Here is a 25,839-nt window from a genome sequence, read left to right as displayed (position 1 = left end):
ATAACAGCTTTGAGAGTGTAGAAATTAACCCTGTCCAGGCATCCTGATGTGTCCTACAAACTGAAATTGGAGCAAGATTGTGTCCTTGAGCTGACCTACAGAGAATCATCTTTTAGTTCCTCTGTGCTGAAAGTCTCTATTTCCTGATCTGGTTGAGGAATTCAAAATGCCTAAATGCCCCTGATCTGGCTTGGTTACCCCTGCATGTCTAGCCCATTTCTGCTTATATTCTTCTTTCTTCTCGAGACGTTCTCGCCAGAATCAGATCTTTTTGGTTTAGGAATTTATCTATCCTGCTGCTTATTTGAATTACTAATCCTCAGTGACATCACAAGTGGTTGCCTAGCAGAGGATTATGATGTCACAAAGAGAGGATTCTAATTTCAGGTTGGGAATGAGGAGGAGGAGCAGATGAGATCTTTAGAAATAAATATCCTCTTTTTCTTACTGATGTCTTTACTAATAAAGAGGTGAAAATCCGTCCGTAAAAAATGTCTGTACAATTATTTTTTTCCATGAGGCATCAACAGCTCTTTAATCCTAAACAGTCTCTTGCTATGAAGGGGATAACGGCTTAGTGTATTTCTGGCTACATATCATATCAATATACAAGCTAAGAAAATGAATCCTAGAACTGCTCTCCATTCATGCTGATTAAAATTGATTTTGAGTTGAGATTGTTGTTTGGCTTCTGTGTGCGTGGGTGGGAGGTTACTGTTCTGTTAAATGAATGTTTCTTCCTCTCCTTCCCAGGCCTGCCCGTTGGCACAAAGCCAAAAAGGTACAGCTGACCCCAGGCCAGACAGAGGTGAAGATTGATTTGCCGCTGCCCATTGTGGCTTCAAACTTGATGATTGAATTTGCAGATTTCTATGAGAATTACCAGGCCTCCACAGAAACCCTGCAGTGCCCTCGGTGCAGCGCATCTGTCCCAGCCAACCCTGGGGTGTGTGGGAACTGTGGCGAGAATGTGTACCAGTGTCACAAATGCAGGTGGGCCTATATTTCTTTAGAGGGATCCTGTTGGTATATCTACTGAAATGCTTTGACCTACAGTATAGAAATATGGCAGACACATAACAGCTCACAGCCACACTACGCTATCTTACAGCAGGACATGAAGACAAAATTTTGTTGTTAAAATGCACCGAATGTGCTTGAAGTAGTCAGGTATTTGAGAGGCTACCAATGGGTATTGTGGCAGCTTGGGTGTTTTAATGCCCATCCATCTCATTTGTGCGAGAGTGCGTGCGTGCGCACACAAGTTAAAGCTTTCCCCACTGTCATTCACACTCCCCCCCAATAAGACGGTTTTATTGCCCCCCTTTAACTCTTCTGGTTTGCTTTTCAGATCCATTAATTATGATGAGAAGGATCCATTCCTCTGCAATGCCTGTGGGTTCTGTAAATATGCTCGCTTTGACTTCATGCTGTATGCCAAGCCTTGCTGTGCAGTGGATCCAATAGAAAATGAAGAGGATCGGAAGAAGGTGAGACTAGTACAAGTAGTTTCGTAACAAAACACAGTATCCCTTAGACATGCCAACAATCTAGTGACGTCAGAGGTGGTATCCCAACAGGGAGTGTTACGGAGGCAGTTTGCTTGGTGCCTGGAAGGGAGGGGGGAGTACCTTATGTCACTCTTTAGTGGCTAATGCAGAACGTGGCATTGATCATGGAGGTAAATTTGCTTTGGCACTGAGCCTTGTACAGGATCCCCTTCCTGTTTCTATACTGTCTTCCACATGCACAAATTAAGGTAGTCTGTCTAGATGTTGTGCACTTAGGGCTCTGACTTGTGGCCATGATGACTTCCAGGAGCCCATATACCGAAAGCTTTGTACATAGCACTGCTTCTCACTAAGAGACACTGAGGCAGAAATAATGGACGAATCAACAGCTGTTTCTGCTGGCGGGTGTTCCACTATTTAAAAGTGGAATAAAAATCTTCTCTGAATGCAAGTGACATCAATTTTTTTTTCTTTCTTTCTTCTAAGGCAGTAACAAATATCAACACTCTTCTGGATAAGGCTGACAGAGTGTATCATCAGCTGATGGGACACCGACCGCAGCTGGAAAACCTGCTGTGTAAAGTAAACGAGGCTGCTCCCGAAAAGCCACAGGTAATGTGAGAGAGACAAATCCCAGAATACGGCACAAGTGAGCTTAGCCAAGACCAGGCTGAATAAGACACTGGCCTTAATGCGGCTTACCAGAAAGCAGCATTTTCTCAGTCAGGATTGTGATGGAAGGGAATGAAGTGAATGTGTTTTTGCTAGGGCTAGAGCGAGTCCTGTGAATCCATAGGCTTTGCTCTTAGACTGCCTTTATCTAACCCATCCTCTTCTATAACTAAAACTGTCATTCTGGTTTCACACTCCAGGCATACATGAAGCAGCTTGTCAAGCCAGTTGCATGTCGATAAATTAGCCAGTACTGTAGTATGTGGTCTACAGGTACATGAGTCTCTCTGGTATTTCCCAGAGTGTGTAATTGTGTGTGTTTAGCCTTGCCTGTTTTGAAGAATCTTCCTTTTGCCTGACTAGTATGTTACGAAGTTTCTGCAGAGAATGGCAAAGAGGCTTCTCCTCTCAAGCAGGTTTTCGTAGCAGAAATCTTAATGTTTGTGTAGTCCTCCCGTGTGACTACTTGTTGCTGTACACTTGCTGGTTATTTTCCCCTGCTCCCCGTGTTTCAGGAGGACTCTGGTAGCAGTGGCGGGATCAGCTCCTCCTCAGCTAGTGTGAACAGGTACATACTACAGTTAGCGCAGGAGTACTGTGGTGACTGCAAGAATTCGTTTGATGAACTCTCCAAGATCATTCAGGTATTACGAATATTCACTTTGTTGTGAATATGGGCAACCCAGTGTCCTAAATTGCTTCAGACAATTTATATAAAAAATGCAAAGCGAGCTGTGGCTGTTCTAAATTGACCCCCTGTAGGAACAATAAGGGCTGCACTGCAGAAGAAATGTAGCAGCTAGATTTTCAGTAAACTCATGAGCTACCTTCACTAAATGCTATGGCAGCTGTTAATTCTCAGGCTCTGCGGACCAAACCCTTAAACAACATAAAGCATGTAATGGGGAGAGCATTGTCTACTGGTTAGAGGAGGTGCCTGGGAGTCAGGGTTCCTCAGTTGTCTTGCGAGTTCTGCCACAGATGTGTGGTGACTTTGTCCAGGTCACTTTGCCTCTCTGTTTTCCCCTTCTATAAGATGAGGATAAAAATTACCTACCTCGTAAGTGTGGGGTAAGGTTTATAAATTACTCATTTTGAAGTATGTGAAGATCTTTGGATAAAAATGGCTCTGTATGAAACCTATAAAGTGCCCCCACAGCCTGACACCTGGATACATTCAGGGATCATGATGATGTGCTTCTCCTCTTTTTCCACCATTTTGCATTTGGTTCCATTGAAATATGACATGGCAAAGTTAGTTTACGAACATCAAATGTCCCCTGGGTTAGGAGGGGTTAAATCCTGCGCAGGTTTAATTTCTCCTTTTTTTTGTGTGTGTTTACAGAAAGTTTTTGCGTCTAGAAAGGAGCTCCTGGAATATGATCTCCAGCAGAGAGAGGCAGCAACCAAATCCTCCCGAACCACGGTCCAGCCTACATTTACTGCCAGCCAGTATCGTGCTTTGTCGGTCTTAGGCTGTGGCCACACATCTTCAACGAAATGCTATGGCTGTGCCTCAGCCGTCACGGAACACTGCATAACGCTGCTCCGGGCCCTGGCAACCAACTCTGCCATCAGGCACATTCTTGTGTCCCAGGGCCTGGTGCGAGAGCTGTTCGATTACAACTTGCGCCGGGGCGCAGCCGCCATGCGGGAGGAGGTCCGTCAGCTCATGTGCCTTCTCACCAGGTTAGACTCAGCTCTGCATCTACTTAGGATGGTTCGTAGCTGTTGGTTCTGGTTTTAGTGAGGTAGATTCACAAATGGAAAATCGTTGGAGGTAGCCATATAACTAATGACACTGAGACCTGCTTTAGTTACCCCAGTTTCCCCCAAAGACCAGTTGAGCTGTCCCACTGCAATGTTAACTGTGGATCACTTTGAGCACATATTGGCATTGTAAAGGATTTAGGGCTTGCACATCAGGTCAAGCTTTTCCGTAAGCACTCCACTTCAAACAAACATTTCTGTGTTGAAGTGCTGAGCTCTGGGGAGCTCTGTACTTGTGGTGGTCATACATACTCCTACTTGGAATAAGATGGTTTCTAGTGGTTTTAGTGGAATGGGAGTTGGACATCCTGAACTCTTTCTGCCATTTGCATTGACTTTCTGTAGGTCAACATTTTCTATAGTAGCCGCAGGTTTCGAGTGGCTCAGTTTGAGACAGCCTAAACGTGGTTTTTAGAAGGTGCTCAGTGTTTCAGCAGGAGTTTTGGATGGTCAACGCTTCAGAAAATCGGGCACAGGGTCTCCCAAGTTTTTGCATCCTAAATAAATTACTTTTGAAAATTGACATTAGTATGTCTGTGCCTCAGTTTCCTCCTCTGTAGAAGTTCATTTATCAAGTTGTGGTCTTACGTCAGAAAAGTGCTGGTTGGACGGGCTTGCTCTACGTTTTAGATGAACCAGACTGACATGGCGCTTTGTACATCTGAGAAATGTCTGCAAGCAGTGTTTAATAGTATTTTACTTTGCTTCTGAAATCAGAGACAATCCAGAGGCCACACAACAAATGAATGACCTAATCATCGGGAAGGTTTCTGCAGCTCTGAAAGGACACTGGGCTAACCCTGATCTGGTGAGGAACTCCAGCATTTTACTATTTCTCTCTCCCCTACCCCTCTCCAGTGGCCTTTTGATTCTAATAATTGATTTCTGTAAAGCGGTGTTCCCAATCAATCCATAGTCAAGAGGGCGTTTCTGTCTTGGTAAGCACTATAATAGCACGGGCTGGAGTCAAGCACAACGCGACATCATGGTGGGCTAGCTTCCTCACACAGCACTGCCAATGCATCTGTCCTTTTAGCACTCTGTCCTGGGCCTCTCTCAGACAGGTTGCCAGTCATCTCACATAGAGGTTTTGAGTTGAGATCACCGGAATTAATGTACCTCGAACCCCCGCAGCCTCCAGATACTGAAGAGGCAGCAAGGACTGTACTCTGTCCCCGAGCCTTCGTAAAGCTTGGTACGTTTTTCTGTTGCAGGCTAGCAGCCTCCAGTATGAAATGTTGCTGCTGACGGACTCCATCTCGAAGGAAGATAGCTGCTGGGAGCTGCGACTGCGCTGTGGTAAGTTCAAACAACTAACGAGAGAGTTTAATGTAAAAAGCATGAGTTAGATGTCTGTGAAATACAGTGTAGTAATCCTAGCACAGATGAGTTGGTAACTGGGGTCAATAGTGGAGGAGTCAGCTGTGGGCTTTATGGGGGCAGGATATACGATAGGAATGCGGGGAGGAGAACATGGAGGGAGTAGACCTAGAGGAGAAAGGAAGTGGGATCTTTTTCCTATCACGGGCAAGTTTCTCTCCATGAGAACGTGATAGATCAACCGAAGGATATGAGATCTTGCCTTCTGTTGAAGACTCTCTTGATTTGTGTGTATGGCAGTAGTACCTCTTCCAGGGATTTTCTTAGCCTTACTGCATACTCGTTAATGGCATTAAATCTCTGTGTCCTCCTTTCAGCTCTCAGCCTCTTCTTGATGGCAGTGAACATTAAAACTCCCGTAGTTGTTGAGAACATCACCCTAATGTGTCTGCGAATTCTACAAAAACTGATCAAACCACCTGCTCCAACCAGCAAGAAAAACAAGGTACCTCCCTTGATACTTCGGACTGAGCAAAGAGACAGCTGACTGAAATCTGAGACACAGTAGTGTGTGTCAGAGGAAAAAGTACCATATGTACGGGTTTCCTGTTCCTGGTCACTGCTGCTCTAGAAGCTCAAGACCACATGCATTGGAATCCACTGACGGGTGGATATATCTAAGGATCTCTCCACTTTCTCCTGCACAGCTTTAAGATGCATAGGAAGAGGGCCCTCAAGGCAATTACTGTGTTACTTTATAAAGGTTCTTACAGGACTTTACCTAGCTTTTTTGAAGCAAATACATCTATTGATTTTTATCTCAACTGAAAATTTGTAAATGTAGAGCTGTAAATTTTGATGAAATATTGATCAACTTCTCTGTGTGATCCATTCACAACTGGAGCGTGTGTCTTGACCCTGGTGTCTGACTTGGATTGTCCGATGTCAGACATGGAATATGGAACTCCATAACAGTATCAACCTTTTACATTAGAATAAAGCATCCCCATTTAAATGATAGGTCATCAGTGTCATGGGTATAAAGCGGGGGATGTACACGGATAGCTCAGTATCATTTGCACTGAAGTAAAGTGGGCTAATCTTACATAATTGAAACTCGTGTTCTGATTACATAGAACACAAACCTTGCTGGTCTAGTTGCCTCTCCTCCTGTGGAGAACTGTGTTTACCTATCCATTGTGCAGGCATGCCTTATTGTTCTGCCACAGGAATAGTTTGTCTCAGGGGAACAAAATTTGCTTTTTGAGGCTGTCACAGACTTGAGGCTTTCCCTTTGCTTCCTAGGACATCCCTGTCGATGCTCTCACCACTGTTAAACCTTACAGCAATGAGATCCATGCTCAGGCTCAGCTCTGGCTCAAGAGGGACCCCAAAGCATCATATGAGGCCTGGAAAAAGTGCCTCCCTGCTAGAGGTAGAGTCCTGTCCTTTTACTTATCTTTTCTAAATGGAGTGAGATTGTGCAAAGAACATTTGTATGTGGCCAGATTGAGTGATGACCTAGTTAGCGGGTCCTAGAACTGCTTCCTGTCTCCTTCCCTCTTGTTGCAACTAATATAATCTTTGCACTTCTACGTCAGCTGCAGAACGGTCAGACTCAGCGCTGCAGTCTCCGAGCCACAGGCCTAGCAGCACCTCAATAGTAACTGGAGAATTCTTGGAATAAAATCAGACATTGGAGGCAGTATGGTCTAATGGTGGGAATACAGGGCTGGGCCCCCAGAACTGAATTCTACTTCAGGCACTGCCACTGACTTACTTCGTGGCCTTGGGCAATGCACTTAATCTCTCTTTACTTCAGCAGGCCTTCTATCAAATGATACCACCTCCCTTATAGGGCTGTTGTGATGAATAATTGTCTGTGCATCATTAATTTTTGAAAACTCCACCTCTTCGTAATATAAATTACAAAACCTCAAGGCTCATGGGGTGAGCGGTTCCCAGTTTACCAATGTGATTATCAATGTACAGTATGATTATAATATGCAGGACTCACCTAGTGTATGGATCTTCTTTACTCTCACTTGGAGGATTCATGCCTCTTGGTGATTTGGGTATAAAGTGCTATGCACACCTATGGTGCTATAGAAATAATACATTGATGGCAACTTGGGTACTTACACAAAGGGCCAACTCTGTGCCATGGTATCAGCACATTGCAGTCGCATGAGAGGAATTGGAGTTCTGGATTCCTTCAGACCTGCCGTGGCAGTGGGGCTATTCTCTGGGAACATCAGGAGGGAAGTCCTGCAAAAATCCTCACAGCCAACTCGAGAGCAGTACTGATGAGTTCCCAAGGAAGTCATGTGTTGCATTTTTTGGCCAGAAGAAAGGTTGGCCCAGTGGAGGATTGAAAATGGCAGCAGAAGGGAGCACAGGAGGATTCCCGGGGCTCCTAGAATCATAGAATCATAGAATATCAGGGTTGGAAGGGACCTCAGGAGGTCATCTAGTCCAACCCCCTGCTCAAAGCAGGACCAATTCCCAATTTTTGCCCCAAATCCCTAAATGGCCCCCTCAAGGATTGAACTCACAACCCTGGGTTTAGCAGGCCAGTGCTCAAACCACTGAGCTATCCCTCCCCCCCTAGAGGGGTTTGGATGGTTTCAGCATGAAAAAGAAATATAACTACATGGAATCCTCTATTTCCTCAAAGCAGGGTGTTGTATTCACAGGACAAGGGAACTCTTTAAGCTCCTCTGCACATAGGGTTCATAGGGAAAGGCAGCTGGCAGTTCCCTTAAGCTGTGTTGATATTTTAGGTACAGAAGCCAATGGGAAAGCTCCTAGCAGAACTGAGCTTCGCCAGCTCTACTTGTCAGAAAAGTATGTTTGGAAATGGAAACAGTTCATGAGCCGACATGGGAAGAGAACCTGCCCTCTGGATCTCAAACTGGGACATAACAACTGGTTGCGACAGGTAAACATCCTGGAGACATCCAGTGCACAACCCAAGAATTGTAGCATGTGTTAACTTCTTAATCATTCATGGTTTTTATCTCGCAGCTCTACAACTGGTTATTGGTAGTGTCTCTTCGTACATTTGCTTTGCAAGCAAACCATGAGGTGTCAAAGTAGCTGTGGTTTGGAGACACTGTGCCCACTGCAACCTTTATGCGAGTGGGTCGTCAGATAGTTGGAAGAAAAGAGGGGTTGCCCCTTTAAGGACTTCTTTATAGCAGGTTGAGATTGGTGGAAAGCTTTCAGGAATGACCAGGAAGGGCAGGAAGCAGTTGGAGCTGGGGCAGGACAAGGTCTCTGCATTGCCCTTCCTGCTGACTGAAAGAGTGGGATGGTATTTGTACCCCTGCAGACTTGTAGAGGCCCTACTGACTGACTGACAAAACCTCCCTTAGGGCTGGGTCCATGAAAATCCCATTTTAAAACAGAACTCCCAGCTTCCTGCCTTCTTATAAAACTCTCTGGACCTTTGAGTGACCTTGTGATCACCACTGACTTTTTCCTGTCCAATCACTACATTTTGGTTACCATTTGTTTCAAGAGTCCTGCACAGAACACATCAGCACTACTCCTTACTCAGCTGTACGGGCTGGCATTGAACAGTGCAAGGTCGTTCAATTTCTCTGTTAGTTCTGTGTGGCTTAGCATTCTGCCTACAGTGATTTTCACACCTCACCAAATTGTGGAGCAAGAAAGATTCAAATCAAATCTAAAGGCTTGTCTGCAAAACGCTTTGTTCCCAGCAAGCTTGGGTATAAATCTATTCTTTACTAGCCTGCTACACAGTAAGTGTCCATGTGGATGCTGCTGCCACGCACCAAAAGTTCTCTAGTGCGCTTTGATCTACCCTGCTTTGAAACAGGGTAGATTTTCACACCCCCATTTGCTGCAAAGTAAGTGTTCATGTAGACAATCCCTAGGTCTCTGGCATGGCAATACAGAACACTACTGCTAGGCCATCAGTTGCCCCCGTGTTGGTCTCATTTTAGTGACTGTCACTAGTTTACCTATCCGCATCCAATGACATCATGTGTTTTAATTTCCCCACCTTAGGTACTGTTTACTCCTGCAACCCAAGCTGCCAGGCAGGCTGCTTGCACTATTGTGGAAGCTCTGGCTACCATCCCCAGCCGGAAGCAGCAGGTCCTCGATCTCCTTACCAGGTATCTCACAAGGTGCTTAGCTTTGTAGCACCAGAGTGAATCACATAATTTGATTTCTCTGATCCCCACTAGAACTTGCCCATCACTCCTTTAAGAGTTCTCCCCACAATCCCTAGAGTATGGCTCCTCTGGGCATTTACTGCTTTACAGGAGCAGCACTTAACACTGATAGAACTGGTATTGGGCAGAAAAAGCACAAATGGGGAAAGGCAGGTTCCTTACAGCTCTTCTCCTACCTTGTTTCCTTACCATCTATCACAGTTACAAGGTGAACCATGCCTGAGATCCCTTTCAGTTCCTCTCAAGTGCTGCACCCCTTAGGTGACAGGCCTAGCTTCCTGATCCTCACTCTGGGTGGAACCACATAGACCAGCCACTCTCCATCTGGATCCTCTGGACCATTCCCCATCCATGTTAATGTGACTAGCTCAGCTGCTTTGGACACCTGTAAGCCCTTTCATTCCTAGGGTCTGTGACCAGCACGTTGATTAAAATGACTCAAACAGTCTTCAAAACAAAGCATTATTTGTTCATTCCCCCAGAGGTACAATGTGCACAGGGCAATGGGTAAAATCAATAAGAGTCTTATGCCGTAATCAATCCTTGCCAGGTGTTGTAAGTTTCCCTCAGCTCACCCGCATCTCTGGGAGAAACAGACCGTCCTGCGCAGAGCATGGTCTCTGTGTTCTCCATTGCCAGCCTGTCAGCTTCCACTGACACTCTCTGTCCACTCAAGCACCCATCTTTTCTGGTCCTCTAATGGTTTGACCTCTCTCTTCCCAGCCTTGGCAAAACAGCTCTGTCACCAGGGTTGGAGTTGAGGAGTCGTTTCTTCACAGCTATAAACCTGGGCTATTGTTTGGAGTATTTATTGGGGTGCTCCTTATCTAGGCCATTATTTTACCTTTCGTATTTGTTTCCTTTAACAACCCCGTTTGATCTAACTCCATAACAAGTAATCCATCATAAACGCACAGAGGCATGCACCATATTTATAAAAACAATTATAGCTATTTCCCAGCTTTTCATACCATCCTTAAGTTCTGAGTGCTTCTTGTCACTAGGAAGCAGTTAACTTCTGTTTCCCTGTGTTAGCTACTTGGATGAGCTGAGCATTGCTGGAGAGTGTGCTGCCGAGTACCTAGCTTTGTATCAGAAACTCATCAAGCCCGCACATTGGAAGGTCTACCTGGCAGCAAGAGGCGTTCTGCCCTACGTCGGCAACCTCATCACTAAGGTACGGATCTGTAAGACGGAAGCAAAGTAAATAGCACAAGGAAGCTTCTGCCAACCTTGCAGCTCCCCTCAAGCCCCACAATGTCGGTCTCCTCACCTGATTTCTGCACTCTGAGAGCTGCATCCGTTTGGTTTTGTGCACAATTCTGAATTTCTCTTTCTTCCCCATGGGATCAGTTGTATAAGGTTGGTATTTCTGAGCTGACGCCTATCACTATGGGCAGAAATGGCTATTGTACTCTTAACCCCAGCTGCTCCGTGCCTCGAGATGAGCCGGCCACTTCCCTTTACTTCAGTACTCCACAGGCAACTGTGCCAAGGAGCAAAAATGTCTGGTACATTGACTTGGCAGCAGCTCTGTGCCAAAATACCATGTCCTGGCTGATGGACTGAGCGGGCTCAAAGAGCAAATAGTGACCGCAGAGCAGGAGGATTAGGTCTGCTCCAGTTCCTCCAGAATGAATTATGGGCTGTTTGGAGGGATTGTTTTTATGTTACAGTTTTCAAGTCGTTGGGTTTCAGCAGCCCCCTGATACTCAAGTTTTACAGTGAAATCCAATCCTAGACCATAGCAAACCCTGCTGGAACCTGAAGAGGGTGAATAAAATGTTACAATCACAGTTATGTACAGTACCCCTGGTGTGCAATGGAACATACCAGGTGCATCCTGACATCACATCATTCGTAATGAACAATGCCAGCACAGCATGTGCGATGGTTGACCAACAGAGAGATGGGTAATAGAAACGAGATGAGTAAGTGGAAGAGAATCGGAATACAGCTTGGGCACCAGTGGACAGATTGTCGTCTTACTTTGTTCTGCAGTTCTGGCTTTTACATAGCCAGCCCCAGTCCTCTACTGGGTCCATTAGCAACACGGTGCTTTTGCTTGGAGTTTGCTGAGCACTGATCAGCCAGTCATTCCTGGCACTGGTAGTTTGCTTTGCTGCTTTGTCATGTACTTATGTTATTTTTAGGAAATAGCTCGTTTACTTGCCCTGGAGGAAGCCACACTCAGCACTGACCTGCAGCAGGGATATGCCTTGAAGAGCCTCACAGGTACCTAGTTGCACCCTCCACCCCCATGTAATGGTCACATATTAAGATCTGCAGCATGGTTCACTGCATTTCAAAAGCATGTAGCAGCATTCCAAACCGTCCCCCAACGGTAGGTGTAAGGTTAGTAAAGTCATTCACCTGCATATCATCAGAGCTGGCGAAAACATAAGAGGCCAGGAGAAAAGAGCGACCGTGGCACTGCCAGTCCCTCCTCAGACACACTCCCTAGGCTGGAGAAAAGAGCCCCCAATCCCACAAGTGGAGTTCGGTGAGGAAGTTATAAGCCCCACACTTGGGAGATTGATTGCTCCCATCCCTCTCCTCTTCTCTGATCACATTTGGTGTAGCAGACGAGCCATCCCCATCCCAAAAATGGGCCCTTTTCACCTGAAATCTTTTGTCTGTCTTACCCGACATACTCCTAAATAACAGACTGGACACCAGGAGTCACTGCAGGCCATTTCATTTTCTTGTTCCCTTCTCAGGATAGTTCTAGATTTACTGGCCATGTGTAATTCATAGCTCACAAAGCAAATAGAGTCCCATGGTTCCTGAATCTCTCCTGTTTTCGTAGGGCTTCTCTCTTCCTTTGTGGAAGTGGAGTCCATCAAACGACACTTCAAGAGCCGTCTGGTGGGCACAGTCCTGAATGGCTATCTCTGCCTGAGGAAGCTGGTAGTGCAGAGAACAAAGCTGATTGATGAGACCCAGGACATGCTGCTGGAGATGCTGGAGGATATGACAACAGGTAGAGCCAACTGGGTCCCAGGAATTCTGACTATAGGTTACCTGAGAAGACAAGACCTGTAGTGCAGCCCCACAAAGGAACAACTTCAAGGACCCCACAACAGGGATTTTCATGACTTTGGCCACCACTTCATGTTGGTTTTAAAGCACATTGTACAACATTTCAAAACTATGGCATGATCTATACTAGCCATGGGATTATAAACACTAATGTAGGTCAGTGGTTCTCTCACCTCGTCATGTAATAAACTTAGCAAACAGAGCCCCAGGCCATCCCTGGCCACAGGGACATTTTAAAGAAAATGCCTGGAAGAGACCTTGATTAGTTCCCAGGAATTTTGTGCTTTGTTATGAAAGGATCATTTTCCTGTGGCACTAGCATGCAAAGCAGTTTCCTGGTTACCATGAACCCATAGCAATTTCCCCAGCTATGTTAAACGGATACTTTTTGGAAGAGAGGTAGCCTCGAAGTGTGCTACTTACTGCTAGAGGAGGTGGTGTATATGTTGGGCTAAAAGGAGCCCACTGAAAAATTAGATTAATATGAAATGCCCCCTTCTCTTTGCAGGCACAGAATCTGAAACAAAGGCATTTATGGCAGTGTGTATTGAAACCGCTAAACGCTACAGCCTTGATGACTACAGGACTCCTGTCTTCATCTTTGAGAGACTTTGCAGTATTATCTATCCTGTAAGTGAGCAGACACCTGCAGTCGTTTGCAGATCTTGTATATGTCCTCAGAATGAAACAAGCTTGTCAAAGTAGTTGTTTACACTTCTTCAGAACAGATCCCAAAGCTGTGCTGACTCCACTGATATTTGGTTTGACATTAACCAATGTAGAATTGTACTAGTGTGCTGGACCCATTCTGGGACCCCATACCAGTGATGGGTTCCTTTGCCATTGCTGAACAGGAGAGAAGCCTGAGGCTTGGCCTTAATGTGCAGTGAGGAATTTGAACATGATTTGGTATTATCAGGTCTCCTCCAAGGTCTGTAGATACAGCAGGGGGAGCTAATGATTCTACTGTCTTAGAGAAAATCCTGGTAACTGATATGAGGATGAGAGACGTGTTTAGGGAAATCCTCACCCACTCTCCCTTTGCTTTTGCTCTTAAGGAAGAAAATGAAGTGACTGAGTTCTTTGTAACACTGGAGAAAGATCCCCAGCAGGAAGATTTCTTGCAGGGAAGGATGCCAGGGAACCCCTACAGCAGTAATGAGCCTGGCATTGGGCCGCTTATGAGGGACATCAAGAACAAAATCTGTCAGGACTGCGACCTGGTGGCTCTCCTGGAGGATGACAGTGGAATGGAGGTGAGAATTCACAGCTGCTGACCACATGCTGAGAAACATGGAGGCAGGTTTCTGGGCAGGCTGGTGACCAGCATCAGTGGTGTGGTGTGAGCTTGTGCTCAGATTTTTTTTTTTTTCTCTCCTTTCAGCTTCTGGTGAACAATAAGATCATCAGCTTGGATCTGCCTGTGGCTGAGGTCTACAAGAAGGTCTGGTGCCCCACCAATGAGGTATGTGCTTGTGGCCCCCTTCTCTGTGTTTTTAAAACAATACCAGATGGGGTCAGTTTTTGTCTCTGGTGCCGAGTTGCTCAGGATCTCTTCATGCACTCATTTGGGAACTGGAAAGCACTTCTGTTACTCATCCCTGCCATACTGGTGGCTTAGAAGCACATAATACTGACGCAGCTAAGAATAGTGACCGTGCTGCACTTATGCGCTTGCAGAAATCTGAGCTGGCTTCTCCGACAAGGACTCTTCTGACCCTTCCTTTAAGAAACAGCTGCATTTTATGTCACTGCCTTTCCAGGTTCACTTCACACTCCATCTGCACATGGCAGCTTGATATTTAAGCCTGGGACACCAGATTGCTCCATTATTCTGCATTTCAAAGACCAGCCTAAAATGTCTGTGCAGAAAAAGTATCTGATATCAATAGTATTTTGTACTACTTTGTAGTGCCTTTCATTTAAGGATCTCCAAGAAATTAAGACATTAATCCTCACAATTTGTCTTTGAGGTGATGGTAGGTATTGCCCCATTTTACTTCTGCAGAAAAAGACCACGAGTTTAAGGGACTTGCCCAAGCTGTCACAGCAGGGAGGAGTTTGTTCTCTGTTCTATTTCCACTCTGCAGTCAGCCTACTGTGATACCTTGGGCACCTGTCAAGAGGTGTCTGCCTTGTTTGTGAGGGTTTAGTTTAGTGGATAGCACTAAAAAGGAAGCTGTAGGTGTACATCTTGCATGCAGAAAATGTGTGCCTTACCGTTCCTGCTAATAGCACTGGAGATTATTAAGGCTGACTGAATTTTTTAAATCTTATTTTACATTTCTTGTTTATGCACAGTTTACTCTTTGCATTTTGCTCACCTTGGACAAGAAAACGTGACTTGGTCATTTTCACTTTCTGGTTCTCAGGCACTATCTCAGTGTTTCATTTCACAGCGCTGCTGAGGCAGATTCAAATAAATTCTGTTTGCTTTGAAATAATACCAATGCCTCATATGGAGTGTAGTGCTGTTCGTTTGGGGCAGCACCTCTGATCAAGCTTGTGAGTTAAAATCTTTGTGGTGCAAAATGAAGCTTGAAGCTAGTTGATGGTCACCTTTTTCCATTAACAAGCAGCGCTGTGGATGGGGAAATGAGTTCTGGTCTTCCATGGTGCATGTGAGCTGCCAAAAAAAGCAAGGCTGAATAGTCCATGTGCTCCCCTCAGACCTCTTTTATGTATTCAGCATTTGGAAGTAGTGTTTGTGTGAGATGTTCTTCTGTAGCCAGTGTATTGCTTTCCCAGGATGCACTGCTGGATGTGAAAGGCTGAGTTTGTTCAGCATTACTGTCACTAACAGCTTTCATCTGTCTTCCTTTGTGTGCATCGCTCCAAAGCACTTCTGGAGCTCCATCTTGAGTTCCCTAGGAAATAGACAGGCTCACAAGAAGCTAACCTCAGGCCTGTTTTGTTTCTCTTGTCTCTCTCTAGCTTTTTTTTGTTCATCTGCCATTTTACCAGGGCCCCTGTGGTGTTAATTGCTGGTCTCTAGCATGGCCTTTGAGCAGATCTTCCCCCAGGGCTTTCCCGGTGCTTATGTATTTGCTATGACATTAAGCACTGCTTATTCCACATTAGGCTTAGTGTGCTCTCTGACAGGTTTTTTCTCTGAAGGTCTCCTGTTCCCAAAGCTATGGGAGTTTTTCTGCTTTGTATTCAGACCTATAGTGTTAAAACGATAAGTTCAGTGATACACGCTCAGCCAGTGTTTCTGGCTGGAAATGCATCCTGCTACCTGACCCCCTTCCCACAGGAAGAGGGCAGCTAGTCCTTTACTGTGTTTGCACACTTCCTAATACCCTGTTTTACTTAAAGCTCATCAAAATGCCATTTACTCTTTTCTCCTTCATTTCCCATTGCTGGGAGACTTGTCTGTTTAAAAGCACCCGTCTAATTAGCCTGTCTTTCTCCCTGTTTTATTGAGCAACACCCCATCCAATTTAGGGTATGTCTACACTACGGAATAAGGTCGAATTTATAGAAGTCGGTTTTTTAGAAATCGGTTTTATAAATTCGAGTGTGTGTGTCCCCACAGAAAATGCTCTAAGTGCATTAAGTGCATTAACTCGGCGGAGCGCTTCCACAGTACCGAGGCAAGCGTCGACTTCCGGAGCGTTGCACTGTGGGTAGCTATCCCACAGTTCCCGCAGTCTCCGCTGCCCATTGGAATTCTGGGTTGAGATCCCAATGCCTGATGGGGCTAAAACATTGTCGCGGGTGGTTCTGGGTACATATCGTCAGCCTCCCGTTCCCTCCCTCCCCCCGTGAAAGCAAGGGCAGACAATCATTTCGCGCCTTTTTTCCTGAGTTACCTGTGCAGACGCCATACCACAGCAAGCATGGAGCCCGCTCAGGTAACCGTCACCCTATGTCTCCTGGGTGCTGGCAGACGCGGTACGGCTTTGCTGCACAGTAGCAGTAACCCCTTGCCTTCTGGCAGCAGACGGTGCAATACGACTGGTAGTCGTCCTCATCGTGTCCGAGGTGCTCCTGGCCGCGTCGGCTGGGAGCGCCTGGGCAGACATGGGCGCAGGGACTACATTTGGAGTGACTTGACCAGGTCATTCTCTTTAGTCCTGCAGTCAGTCCTATTGAACCGTCTTATGGTGAGCAGGCAGGCGATACGGACTGCTAGCAGTCGTACTGTACCATCTTCTGCCAGGCAGGCAAGAGATGAGGATTGCTAGCAGTCGTATTGCACCATCTTCTGCCAGGCAGGCAAGAGATGGGGATGGCTAGCAGGCGTACTGTACCATCTTCTGCCGAGCAGCCATGAGATGTGGATGGCATGCAGTCCTTCTGCACCGTCTGCTGCCAGCCAAAGATGTAAAAGATAGATGGAGTGGGTCAAAACAAGAAATAGACCAGATTTGTTTTGTACTCATTTGCCTCCTCCCCTGTCTAGGGGACTCATTCCTCTAGGTCACACTGCAGTCACTCACAGAGAAGGTGCAGCGAGGTAAATCTAGCCATGTATCAATCAGAGGCCAGGCTAACCTCCTTGTTCCAATAACAACGATAACTTAGGTGCACCATTTCTTATTGGAACCCTCCGTGCAGTCCTGCCTGAAATACTCCTTGATGTACAGGCACCCCCTTTGTTGATTTTAGCTCCCTGAAGCCAACCCTGTAAGCCGTGTCGTCAGTCGCCCCTCCCTCCGTCAGAGCAACGGCAGACAATCGTTCCGCGCCTTTTTTCTGTGCGGACGCCATACCACGGCAAGCATGGAGCCCGCTCAGCTCACTTTGGCAATTAGGAGCACATTAACCACCACACGCATTATTCAGCAGTATATGCAGCACCAGAACATGGCAACGCGATACCGGGCGAGGAGGCGACGTCAGCGCGGTCCCGTGAGTGATCAGGACATGGACACAGATTTCTCTGAAAGCATGGGCCCTGACAATGCATGCATCATGGTGCTAATGGGGCAGGTTCATGCTGTGGAACGCCGATTCTGGGCTCGGGAAACAAGCACAGACTGGTGGGACCGCATAGTGTTGCAGGTCTGGGACGATTCCCAGTGGCTACGAAACTTTCGCATGCGTAAGGGCACTTTCATGGAACTTTGTGACTTGCTTTCCCCTGTCCTGAAGCGCATGAATACCAAGATGAGAGCAGCCCTCACAGTTGAGAAGCGAGTGGCGATAGCCCTGTGGAAGCTTGCAACGCCAGACAGCTACCGGTCAGTTGGGAATCAATTTGGAGTGGGCAAATCTACTGTGGGGGCTGCTGTGATGCAAGTAGCCCACGCAATCAAAGATCTGCTGATATCAAGGGTAGTGACCCTGGGAAATGTGCAGGTCATAGTGGATGGCTTTGCTGCAATGGGATTCCCTAACTGTGGTGGGGCTATAGATGGAACCCATATCCCTATCTTGGCACCGGAGCACCAAGCCGCCGAGTACATAAACCGCAAGGGGTACTTTTCGATAGTGCTGCAAGCTCTGGTGGATCACAAGGGACGTTTCACCAACATCAACGTGGGATGGCCGGGAAAGGTGCATGATGCTCGCATCTTCAGGAACTCTGGTCTGTTTCAAAAGCTGCAGGAAGGGACTTTATTCCCAGACCAGAAAATAACTGTTGGGGATGTTGAAATGCCTATATGTATCCTTGGGGACCCAGCCTACCCCTTAATGCCATGGCTCATGAAGCCGTACACAGGCAGCCTGGACAGTGGTCAGGAGCTGTTCAACTACAGGCTGAGCAAGTGCAGAATGGTGGTAGAATGTGCATTTGGACGTTTAAAGGCGCGCTGGCGCAGTTTATTGACTCGCTTAGACCTCAGCGAAACCAATATTCCCACTGTTATTACTGCTTGCTGTGTGCTCCACAATATCTGTGAGAGTAAGGGGGAGACGTTTATGGCGGGGTGGGAGGTTGAGGCAAATCGCCTGGCTGCTGGTTACGCGCAGCCAGACACCAGGGCGGTTAGAAGAGCACAGGAGGGCGCGGTACGCATCAGAGAAGCTTTGAAAAACAGTTTCATGACTGGCCAGGCTACAGTGTGAAAGTTCTGTTTGTTTCTCCTTGATGAACCCCCCCGCCCCTTGGTTCACTCTACTTCCCTGTAAGCTAACCACCCTCCCCTCCTCCCTTTAATCATTGCTTGCAGAGCCAATAAAGTCATTGCTGCTTCACAGTCATGCATTCGTTATTCATTCATCACACAAATAGGGGGATGACTACCAAGGTATCCCAGGAGGGGTGGTGGAGGAGGGAAGGAAAATGCCACACAGCACTTTAAGCACAGCACTTTAAAAGTTTACAACTTTAAAATTTATTGAATGACAGCCTTCTTTTTTTTGGGCAATCCTCTGTGGGGGAATGGCTGGTTGGCCGGAGGCCTCCCCACCGTGTTCTTGGGCGTCTGGGTGTGGAGGCTATGGAACTTGGGGAGGAGGGCGGTTGGTTACAGAGGGGCTGCAGTGGCAGTCTGTGCTCCAGCTGCCTTTGCTGCAGCTCAACCATACACTGGAGCATACTGGTTTGGTCCTGCAGCAGCCTCAGCATTGAATCCTGCCTCCTCTCATCACGCTGCCGCCACATTTGAGCTTCAGCCCTGTCTTCAGCCCGCCACTTACTCTCTTCAGCCCGCCACTTACTCTCTTCAGCCCTCCACCTCTCCTCCCGGTCATTTTGTGCTTTCCTGCACTCTGACATTATTTGCCTCCACGCATTCGTCTGTGCTCTGTCAGTGTGGGAGGACAGCATGAGCTCGGAGAACATTTCATCGCGAGTGCGTTTTTTTTTCTTTCTAAGCTTCACTAGCCTCTGGGAAGGAGAAGATCCTGTGATCATTGAAACACATGCAGCTGGTGGAGAAAAAAAAAGGGACAGCGGTATTTAAAAAGACACATTTTATAAAACAGTGGCTACACTCTTTCAGGGTAAACCTTGAAAGTTAACATTACATACATAGCACATGTGCTTTCGTTACAAGGTCGCATTTTGCCTCCTCCCACCGCGTGAACGGATTTTGGTTGAATGCCAGCAAACATACACTGCAATGCTTTGTTCTACAGTGATTCCCCAGTACGTGTTGCTGGCCTGGAGTGGTAAAGTGTCCTACCATGAAGGACGAAATAAGGCTGCCCTCCCCAGAAACCTTTTGCAAAGGCAGAACCGCAAATGCCAGGGCAAAGTAATCCTTTCACATGCTTGCTTTTAAACCATGTATAGCATTTTAAAAGGTACACTCACCAGAGGTCCCTTCTCCGCCTGCTGAGTCCAGGAGGCAGCCTTGGGTGGGTTCGGGGGGTACTGGCTCCAGGTCTAGGGTGAGAAACAGTTCCTGGCTGTCGGGAAAACCGGTTTCTCCGCTTGCTTGCTGTGAGCTATCTACAACCTCCTCATCATCATCTTCTTCGTCCCCAAAACCTACTTCTGTATTGCCTCCATCTCCATTGAAGGAGTCAAACAACACGGCTGGGGTAGTGGTGGCTGAACCCCCTAAAATGGCATGCAGCTCATCATAGAAGCGGCATGTTTGGGGCTCTGACCCAGAGCGGCCGTTCGCCTCTCTGGTTTTCTGGTAGGCTTGCCTCAGCTCCTTCAGTTTCACGCGGCACTGCTTCGGGTCCCTGTTATGGCCTCTGTCCTTCATGCCCTGGGAGATTTTCAGAAAGGTTTTGGCATTTCGAAAACTGGAACGGAGTTCTGATAGCACGGATTCCTCTCCCCAAACAGCGATCAGATCCCGTACCTCCCGTTCAGTCCATGCTGGAGCTCTTTTGCGATTCTGGGACTCCATCATGGTCACCTCTGCTGATGAGCTCTGCATGGTCACCTGCAGCTTGCCACGCTGGCCAAACAGGAAATGAGATTCAAAAGTTCGCGGTTCTTTTCCTGTCTACCTGGCCAGTGCATCTGAGTTGAGAGCGCTGTCCAGAGCGGTCAGAATGGAGCACTCTGGGATAGCTCCCGGAGGCCAATACCATCGAATTGTGTCCACAGTACCCCAAATTCGAGCCGGCAACGTCGATTTAAGCGCTAATCCACTTGTCAGGGGTGGAGTAAGGAAATCGATTTTAAGAGCCCTTTAAGTCGAAATAAAGGGCTTCATTGTGTGGACGGGTGCAGGTTTAAATCGATTTAACGCTGCTAAATTCGATCTAAAGTCCTAGTGTAGACCAGGGCTTATTTAACAGTCTTTTCCAGGGTTGTGCCATGGAATCAGCTGAGAAGAGAGGGTTGATTTATAGACCAGGTACCTTCTCTAAGAACATACATGTCTCATCAGCCCCCTTCTTCTTGGCTATGTCTTTCACTGATATGATACCACAGTGCAGCCTGTTACTAAAGGAATCTGTCATGAAGTCAGATGACATAAGAGGGAGAACTGTTAATTAGACATACAGCTTGGTAATGGCCCTTGTTAGGAAACAGACTAGACTAAATGATGATTTAGTGGGGTTTTATAAGGATGTGATTTTGGAGAGACTCTATAAAAGATAAAAAGTGGAGAAACGAGCCCTTGCAAGAATTTCCCTGCATTATCTTCTGCTTTGGGGTGAAAGGAAACTGAGGCTTAATTGTCTGTCATCTCCTCTAAAGGGAACATCATTGGACTACTGGACATTTTCAGATACCAGCATAGCAAATGTGACACTTGTCTAATTCTTCTCCCCAGGGGGAGCCAATGAGGATCATTTACCGCATGCGAGGGTTGCTAGGAGATGCGACTGAAGAATTCATTGAGTCGCTGGACTCCACTACAGGTAAGGCATTTGTTCCCTAGAAACTGGAATTAGATTTGAAATGTGGAGCTTGCCACAGAAGGATGGCACCATTAACCTTACAGCACTGAGCGTATATTTGACTGACAAACATTTCTTTTGCTATATTTACCTCCTGTGCCAGGAATAGATTAAATAATCAACACTGTAGCTTATAATATCAGTGTGGCTACTTATATAGCTCCCCCTCATTGTAGTATCTGAGCACTTCATAAACATGAATGAATTTATCCTCACAGTCCCCCTCTGAGTTAAGAAAGTGTCATCTCCATTTTATAGACGTGCAGAGAGATTAAGCAACTTGCCCAAGGTCTCTCAGGAAATTTGTGGCACTGTTTGGAATCAAACTCAGTCCAGTGCTTTAGTGACATGACCATCTTTTCTCTGACTTCAGACGTCCCTGAGATTAGAGAAACTGTTTATATTGACCTTCAATTCTGACTTTAGTTGGTACATGGGAGCGTGCAGCCAGCAGCGCTTTGGAGTTTTAGACTTCATGTTAGACATGGAAGGAACTTGTGTGTCAAAATCCTATTTTAATATTCTTGCTCAGTAATTTTTCTCCAATTTGACCCAGCTGCTTAACTTTAACCCTAGCTGGCATTGGCAATTGTAGCTTAATCTCCATTTTTACTTCAATGCCTCACTCCTTATGGTCAGCTGTATAGTCCTGTTGATGTGTCTGCCTCCCTCCTGTCATAGTCTTTCTTTCCTGTAGATGAAGAGGAGGATGAGGAAGAGGTTTATAAAATGGCAGGTGTGATGGCGCAGTGTGGAGGCCTGGAGTGCATGCTGAACCGACTGACTGGAATCAAGGATTTCAAACAAGGCCGACATCTCTTGACAGTGAGTCTGAGCTACCCCAACTCATGGCAAAGAGACTGAGAGTAAATCCATAAGCAGTCAAAAAAGCTCCCTCTTTTCCAATAGCTGCCTACCAACGACTCTTCTGTACAGCAGCTCACATATTGCAGCAGAGTTTAAATTCACTAATCCATGTCTTGTAAAATTATAGCAGTTTCCTCCTTGCTTTCTCCTTGTCCCCTTTTAATCCCCTCTGTTAACACTTCTTCAGAATAAGCCTTTGAAGTCTGTGGGAGTTGAGGGCACTGAGCAGTTTGCAGGATCAGGCCCCCGGTTGTTAGCATGACTGTTTTATGTATTCAAGAATCTTACTGGAAAATCACAATCTTCTTCTTGGGATTAATGGTTTTGGAGGGGTCACACCTTGTGCTTTCCAAGGGGTTAACTAGATTGTTTGGCGCTTTTAAGTTCACTTCCATCCTGCCAGCCCTTTCATGGATATCTTGTAGGTCCCGTTCTCTGTTTCTTTGCAGGTGCTGCTAAAACTGTTCAGCTACTGTGTGAAAGTGAAAGTGAACCGTCAGCACCTGGTCAAACCTGAGATGAACACTTTGAATGTCATGCTGGGAACTCTGAATTTGGTAAGGAGGAATTTTGGCTTACAGTGGATTTTGGTACCCTTGGCTCACCTTTTGCTGGATGGTAAATCATGCCCAAAGCCATCAGTGTAGCTTGATGGTGGCATCAAGAACACAGATTCGGAGTTAGTATGGAGACCATGTCTTTGGGTGATTACCCGAGTTATCTGGAGAGTAGCATTCCAGGTAACACAACTCTTTTATCCACACCTTAGCTGAGATCACATTCATGCCCTTCCTCAGTAATGAACAGGATCCTCTTGCACAAATTTACCAGGACTTCTGAAAATTTTTCATCTGCTCGGCTGTATTTAAGCTACCCAAAATTTCAGTCATACTTGCCTCATAGCAACCAAAAGGGAGCTTAAATATCCTCTCAGTGCTGGTCTAAGCTAAGGACTATCAGCCCGATTTTCCCTCTGTCATCTGTTAGTGATAGCAGTTGGTGCTGTAGTGACTAATATCGTCTTCTGTGCAGGCCCTGGTGGCTGAGCAGGAGAGTAAGGACAGTGGAGGAGCAGCAGTGGCAGAGCAGGTGCTGAGTATCATGGAGATAATATTGGATGAATCTAATGCAGAACCACTGAGTGAGGACAAGGTGAGTGTTGGTTCTGGGTGCCATGGAGAGGGAAATACTGACTGGAATCCAAGGCTTGTAAATGTCTTGTTCAGTGGTACAGACCTTCCACGGTCTGTACAAGGAGTCTAAGCCGTGCCATCAAACAGTAAAGACTGTGTTGGGGACAGAAGGAGGAAGAGCGACACTGAACCAAAAGCGTTGCAAGATTCCTACCAAACTCTTTTGCACAGTAGTGGTGCGTTGGGTCAGAGCAGCTGGATCAGCTGACATGGAAAGAGGTGAATCTGCCTTGTCCTTTAGAGTGCCTTCATATGAACTCTGAAACCAAACTTGGTTTTCTGAATAATTGGCAATGTGAACTATGTGAGACACACTGAGAAATGGGGCTTCTCTCCCTCCCCTGAGGGTACCATTAGCCCAGTGGATCTGTTAGAACTACTGTTGCTTGAGTCGGACCTCCTTTGGGCTAGGGTTAGGTTGTTTCGACCCGAGAACATTTTAACAGCAGTTGCAGGATGCCAGGTATTGATTAGATGGGTTGATACAGCTGTTCCATTAGACACCTGGAAATGTGCTAAAAATGCAGTTTCTCTGTGGCCACGAGAATTCTAGTGTTGCTGTCTTTGTTCTTTATCACACTGTCTTACTGAGATCCCGAAACTCTGATTTCGTCCGGATAGGGAACAGTCAGTAAACCACTGGAATAGGAGGATTTTCCTGAAGCCTATAGGTTAATCCTGAACATAAATCATTGTCCTCTTTGCAGGGTAACCTTCTCCTTACTGGTGACAAGGATCAGCTGGTAATGCTGCTGGATCAGATTAACAGCACTTTTGTCCGCTCCAATCCCAGTGTGTTGCAAGGCCTGTTACGCATCATCCCTTATCTGTCCTTTGGGGAAATGGAGAAAATGCAGATTTTGGTGGATCGATTCAAGCCCTACTGTAACTTTGACAAGTACGTTTTGTGCCGTCAGCAAAGAGCACCAATTAAATTAAAATCTTAATAAATCAGCATCCTGGATGCTTCCGTTAGTCTAATGGATATTTACAGGAGAAGGGGAGTCTGGGTGGCAGGTGGGAGTTCTGGAGAGTTTATCTGGGCTGATGTGCGTGTGTTAATCTGCAGAGTGGACCATTATTATATCTACTGGGTCCGTAGGAGAGCCCTAACTTGATTGCTGTTTCCTCTCCTCACTCAGGTATGATGAGGAACACAGTGGAGATGATAAAGTTTTCCTAGACTGTTTCTGTAAAATAGCTGCTGGCATAAAGAATAACAGCAATGGGCATCAGCTGAAAGATCTCATCCTCCAGAAAGGCATTACACAGAATGCACTCGACTACATGAAAAAGCATATCCCCAGTGCAAAGAAGTAAGGGTCACTTTGTGGTGTGTGGTAACCATGTGTATCCCTATCTCATTTCATCATCACCAAATGGAATGGTCTTCCGAGGAGAGGGTTAGGACTTCCATCCCTGGAAATGTTTAGGCTCGATGAATCTCTGGTGAACGAACTCTTGAAGGGACAGACCTACAGTGGTGGCACATGTGGATTAGATGACCTAAAGACTCTACCAGCTCTAAGCTTGGTTACTCAGATGCACCAAATGGCCTAATTTCCTAGCTGTATCTTATCTATCACCCTAAAACAGAGCTCTCACACTGAGGGTCATCTCATGGGCCTAAAACAAAACCTGAAGCTAACAATTGAGTGAGGAGCTGGCTGATAGTGTGTGCAGTGTGGAGGAGGGAGCGTGAACGTCATTTCAGTTACCATATTAAGGTTTTATAAATAAATGTCTAAAATTTAAACTAAATATTTGAGCTCAGACAGGATGCAACAAAGTAGCCCTTCTGACTGTAGATTTATGGTGGGGGTGTGTGTGTGTGTGGAGGGGATGAGGAAAAGGTGGCCATCTTTCCTAGCAGCCTGTATAGTGCAAGCTGGCTGTTGGCTGGAAGCTAGATACTTTTCGGTGCTGGTGAGTTATCTTTCAGCTGCTGTATGTTTTTACCTTCTCTGTGTAGTTTGGATGCAGACATATGGAAGAAGTTTTTATCTCGTCCAGCACTTCCTTTCATCCTGAGGCTCCTTCGAGGTCTCGCCACACAACACCCTGCCACACAGGTAAGGAGGTAGTCTTGGAAACGGACCAGGAAGCAGGTGGCTGGCTTGTATCTGGGAGCTTATATGGTGGCTGTAGCTAGATCAATCTTTTCGTAGTAGTATCTGTGGTTGAGTTTGGAGAGCAATGTTATTCTCATACACAGCTGATCATTAGTCTGGAAAGAACTATTGGGTTGACTATGCCCATTCAAGCAGAGAGATTCTGACTAAGTACAGCCTGGTTCTCTGTAGCTCAAGATCGTTCTTTTCTGTTAAATTTTCCAATTCCTTTGAAGTGCAAGGTAGAACTATAGACTATGGCTGTGATGGGTTTCCTGTGGTCTAGGTGGTGGTTTATAGGCTTCACTACTTCAGTAGCTTATATGACAAACTCCTTTTAACTCCTGGTTACTCTCAATATATGTAGCCTTGGTATGCAGTT

General features: G+C 46.2%; 1 protein-coding gene across 4 annotated transcripts in view; it reads left to right on the top strand.

Annotated features, from left to right (window-relative positions):
* UBR4 (ubiquitin protein ligase E3 component n-recognin 4) overlaps window positions 1-25,839 on the top strand; it is a 118,452-nt gene that overhangs the window by 74,860 nt on the left and 17,753 nt on the right. For all 4 annotated transcript variants that reach the window (XM_048824691.2, XM_048824688.2, XM_048824689.2 and 1 more), the window contains 24 exons: window positions 754-993; window positions 1,352-1,490; window positions 1,998-2,123; window positions 2,699-2,827; window positions 3,529-3,872; window positions 4,671-4,761; window positions 5,168-5,252; window positions 5,651-5,778; window positions 6,579-6,708; window positions 8,057-8,214; window positions 9,309-9,418; window positions 10,514-10,655; window positions 11,632-11,713; window positions 12,288-12,461; window positions 13,029-13,150; window positions 13,579-13,776; window positions 13,905-13,985; window positions 21,160-21,247; window positions 21,984-22,111; window positions 22,603-22,710; window positions 23,186-23,305; window positions 24,054-24,244; window positions 24,489-24,662; window positions 25,319-25,418. In XM_048824691.2, the coding sequence (XP_048680648.1) occupies window positions 754-993; window positions 1,352-1,490; window positions 1,998-2,123; window positions 2,699-2,827; window positions 3,529-3,872; window positions 4,671-4,761; window positions 5,168-5,252; window positions 5,651-5,778; window positions 6,579-6,708; window positions 8,057-8,214; window positions 9,309-9,418; window positions 10,514-10,655; window positions 11,632-11,713; window positions 12,288-12,461; window positions 13,029-13,150; window positions 13,579-13,776; window positions 13,905-13,985; window positions 21,160-21,247; window positions 21,984-22,111; window positions 22,603-22,710; window positions 23,186-23,305; window positions 24,054-24,244; window positions 24,489-24,662; window positions 25,319-25,418 (3,388 nt within the window). The remainder of the gene's footprint in view (window positions 1-753; window positions 994-1,351; window positions 1,491-1,997; window positions 2,124-2,698; window positions 2,828-3,528; window positions 3,873-4,670; window positions 4,762-5,167; window positions 5,253-5,650; window positions 5,779-6,578; window positions 6,709-8,056; window positions 8,215-9,308; window positions 9,419-10,513; window positions 10,656-11,631; window positions 11,714-12,287; window positions 12,462-13,028; window positions 13,151-13,578; window positions 13,777-13,904; window positions 13,986-21,159; window positions 21,248-21,983; window positions 22,112-22,602; window positions 22,711-23,185; window positions 23,306-24,053; window positions 24,245-24,488; window positions 24,663-25,318; window positions 25,419-25,839) is intronic.

Source organism: Caretta caretta, chromosome 18 (genome assembly GCF_965140235.1).
Source record: "Caretta caretta isolate rCarCar2 chromosome 18, rCarCar1.hap1, whole genome shotgun sequence".
Taxonomy (NCBI): domain Eukaryota; kingdom Metazoa; phylum Chordata; order Testudines; family Cheloniidae; genus Caretta; species Caretta caretta.
Note: the sequence above shows the minus strand (reverse complement) of the source record. Positions and strands in the feature narration are given on the sequence as shown.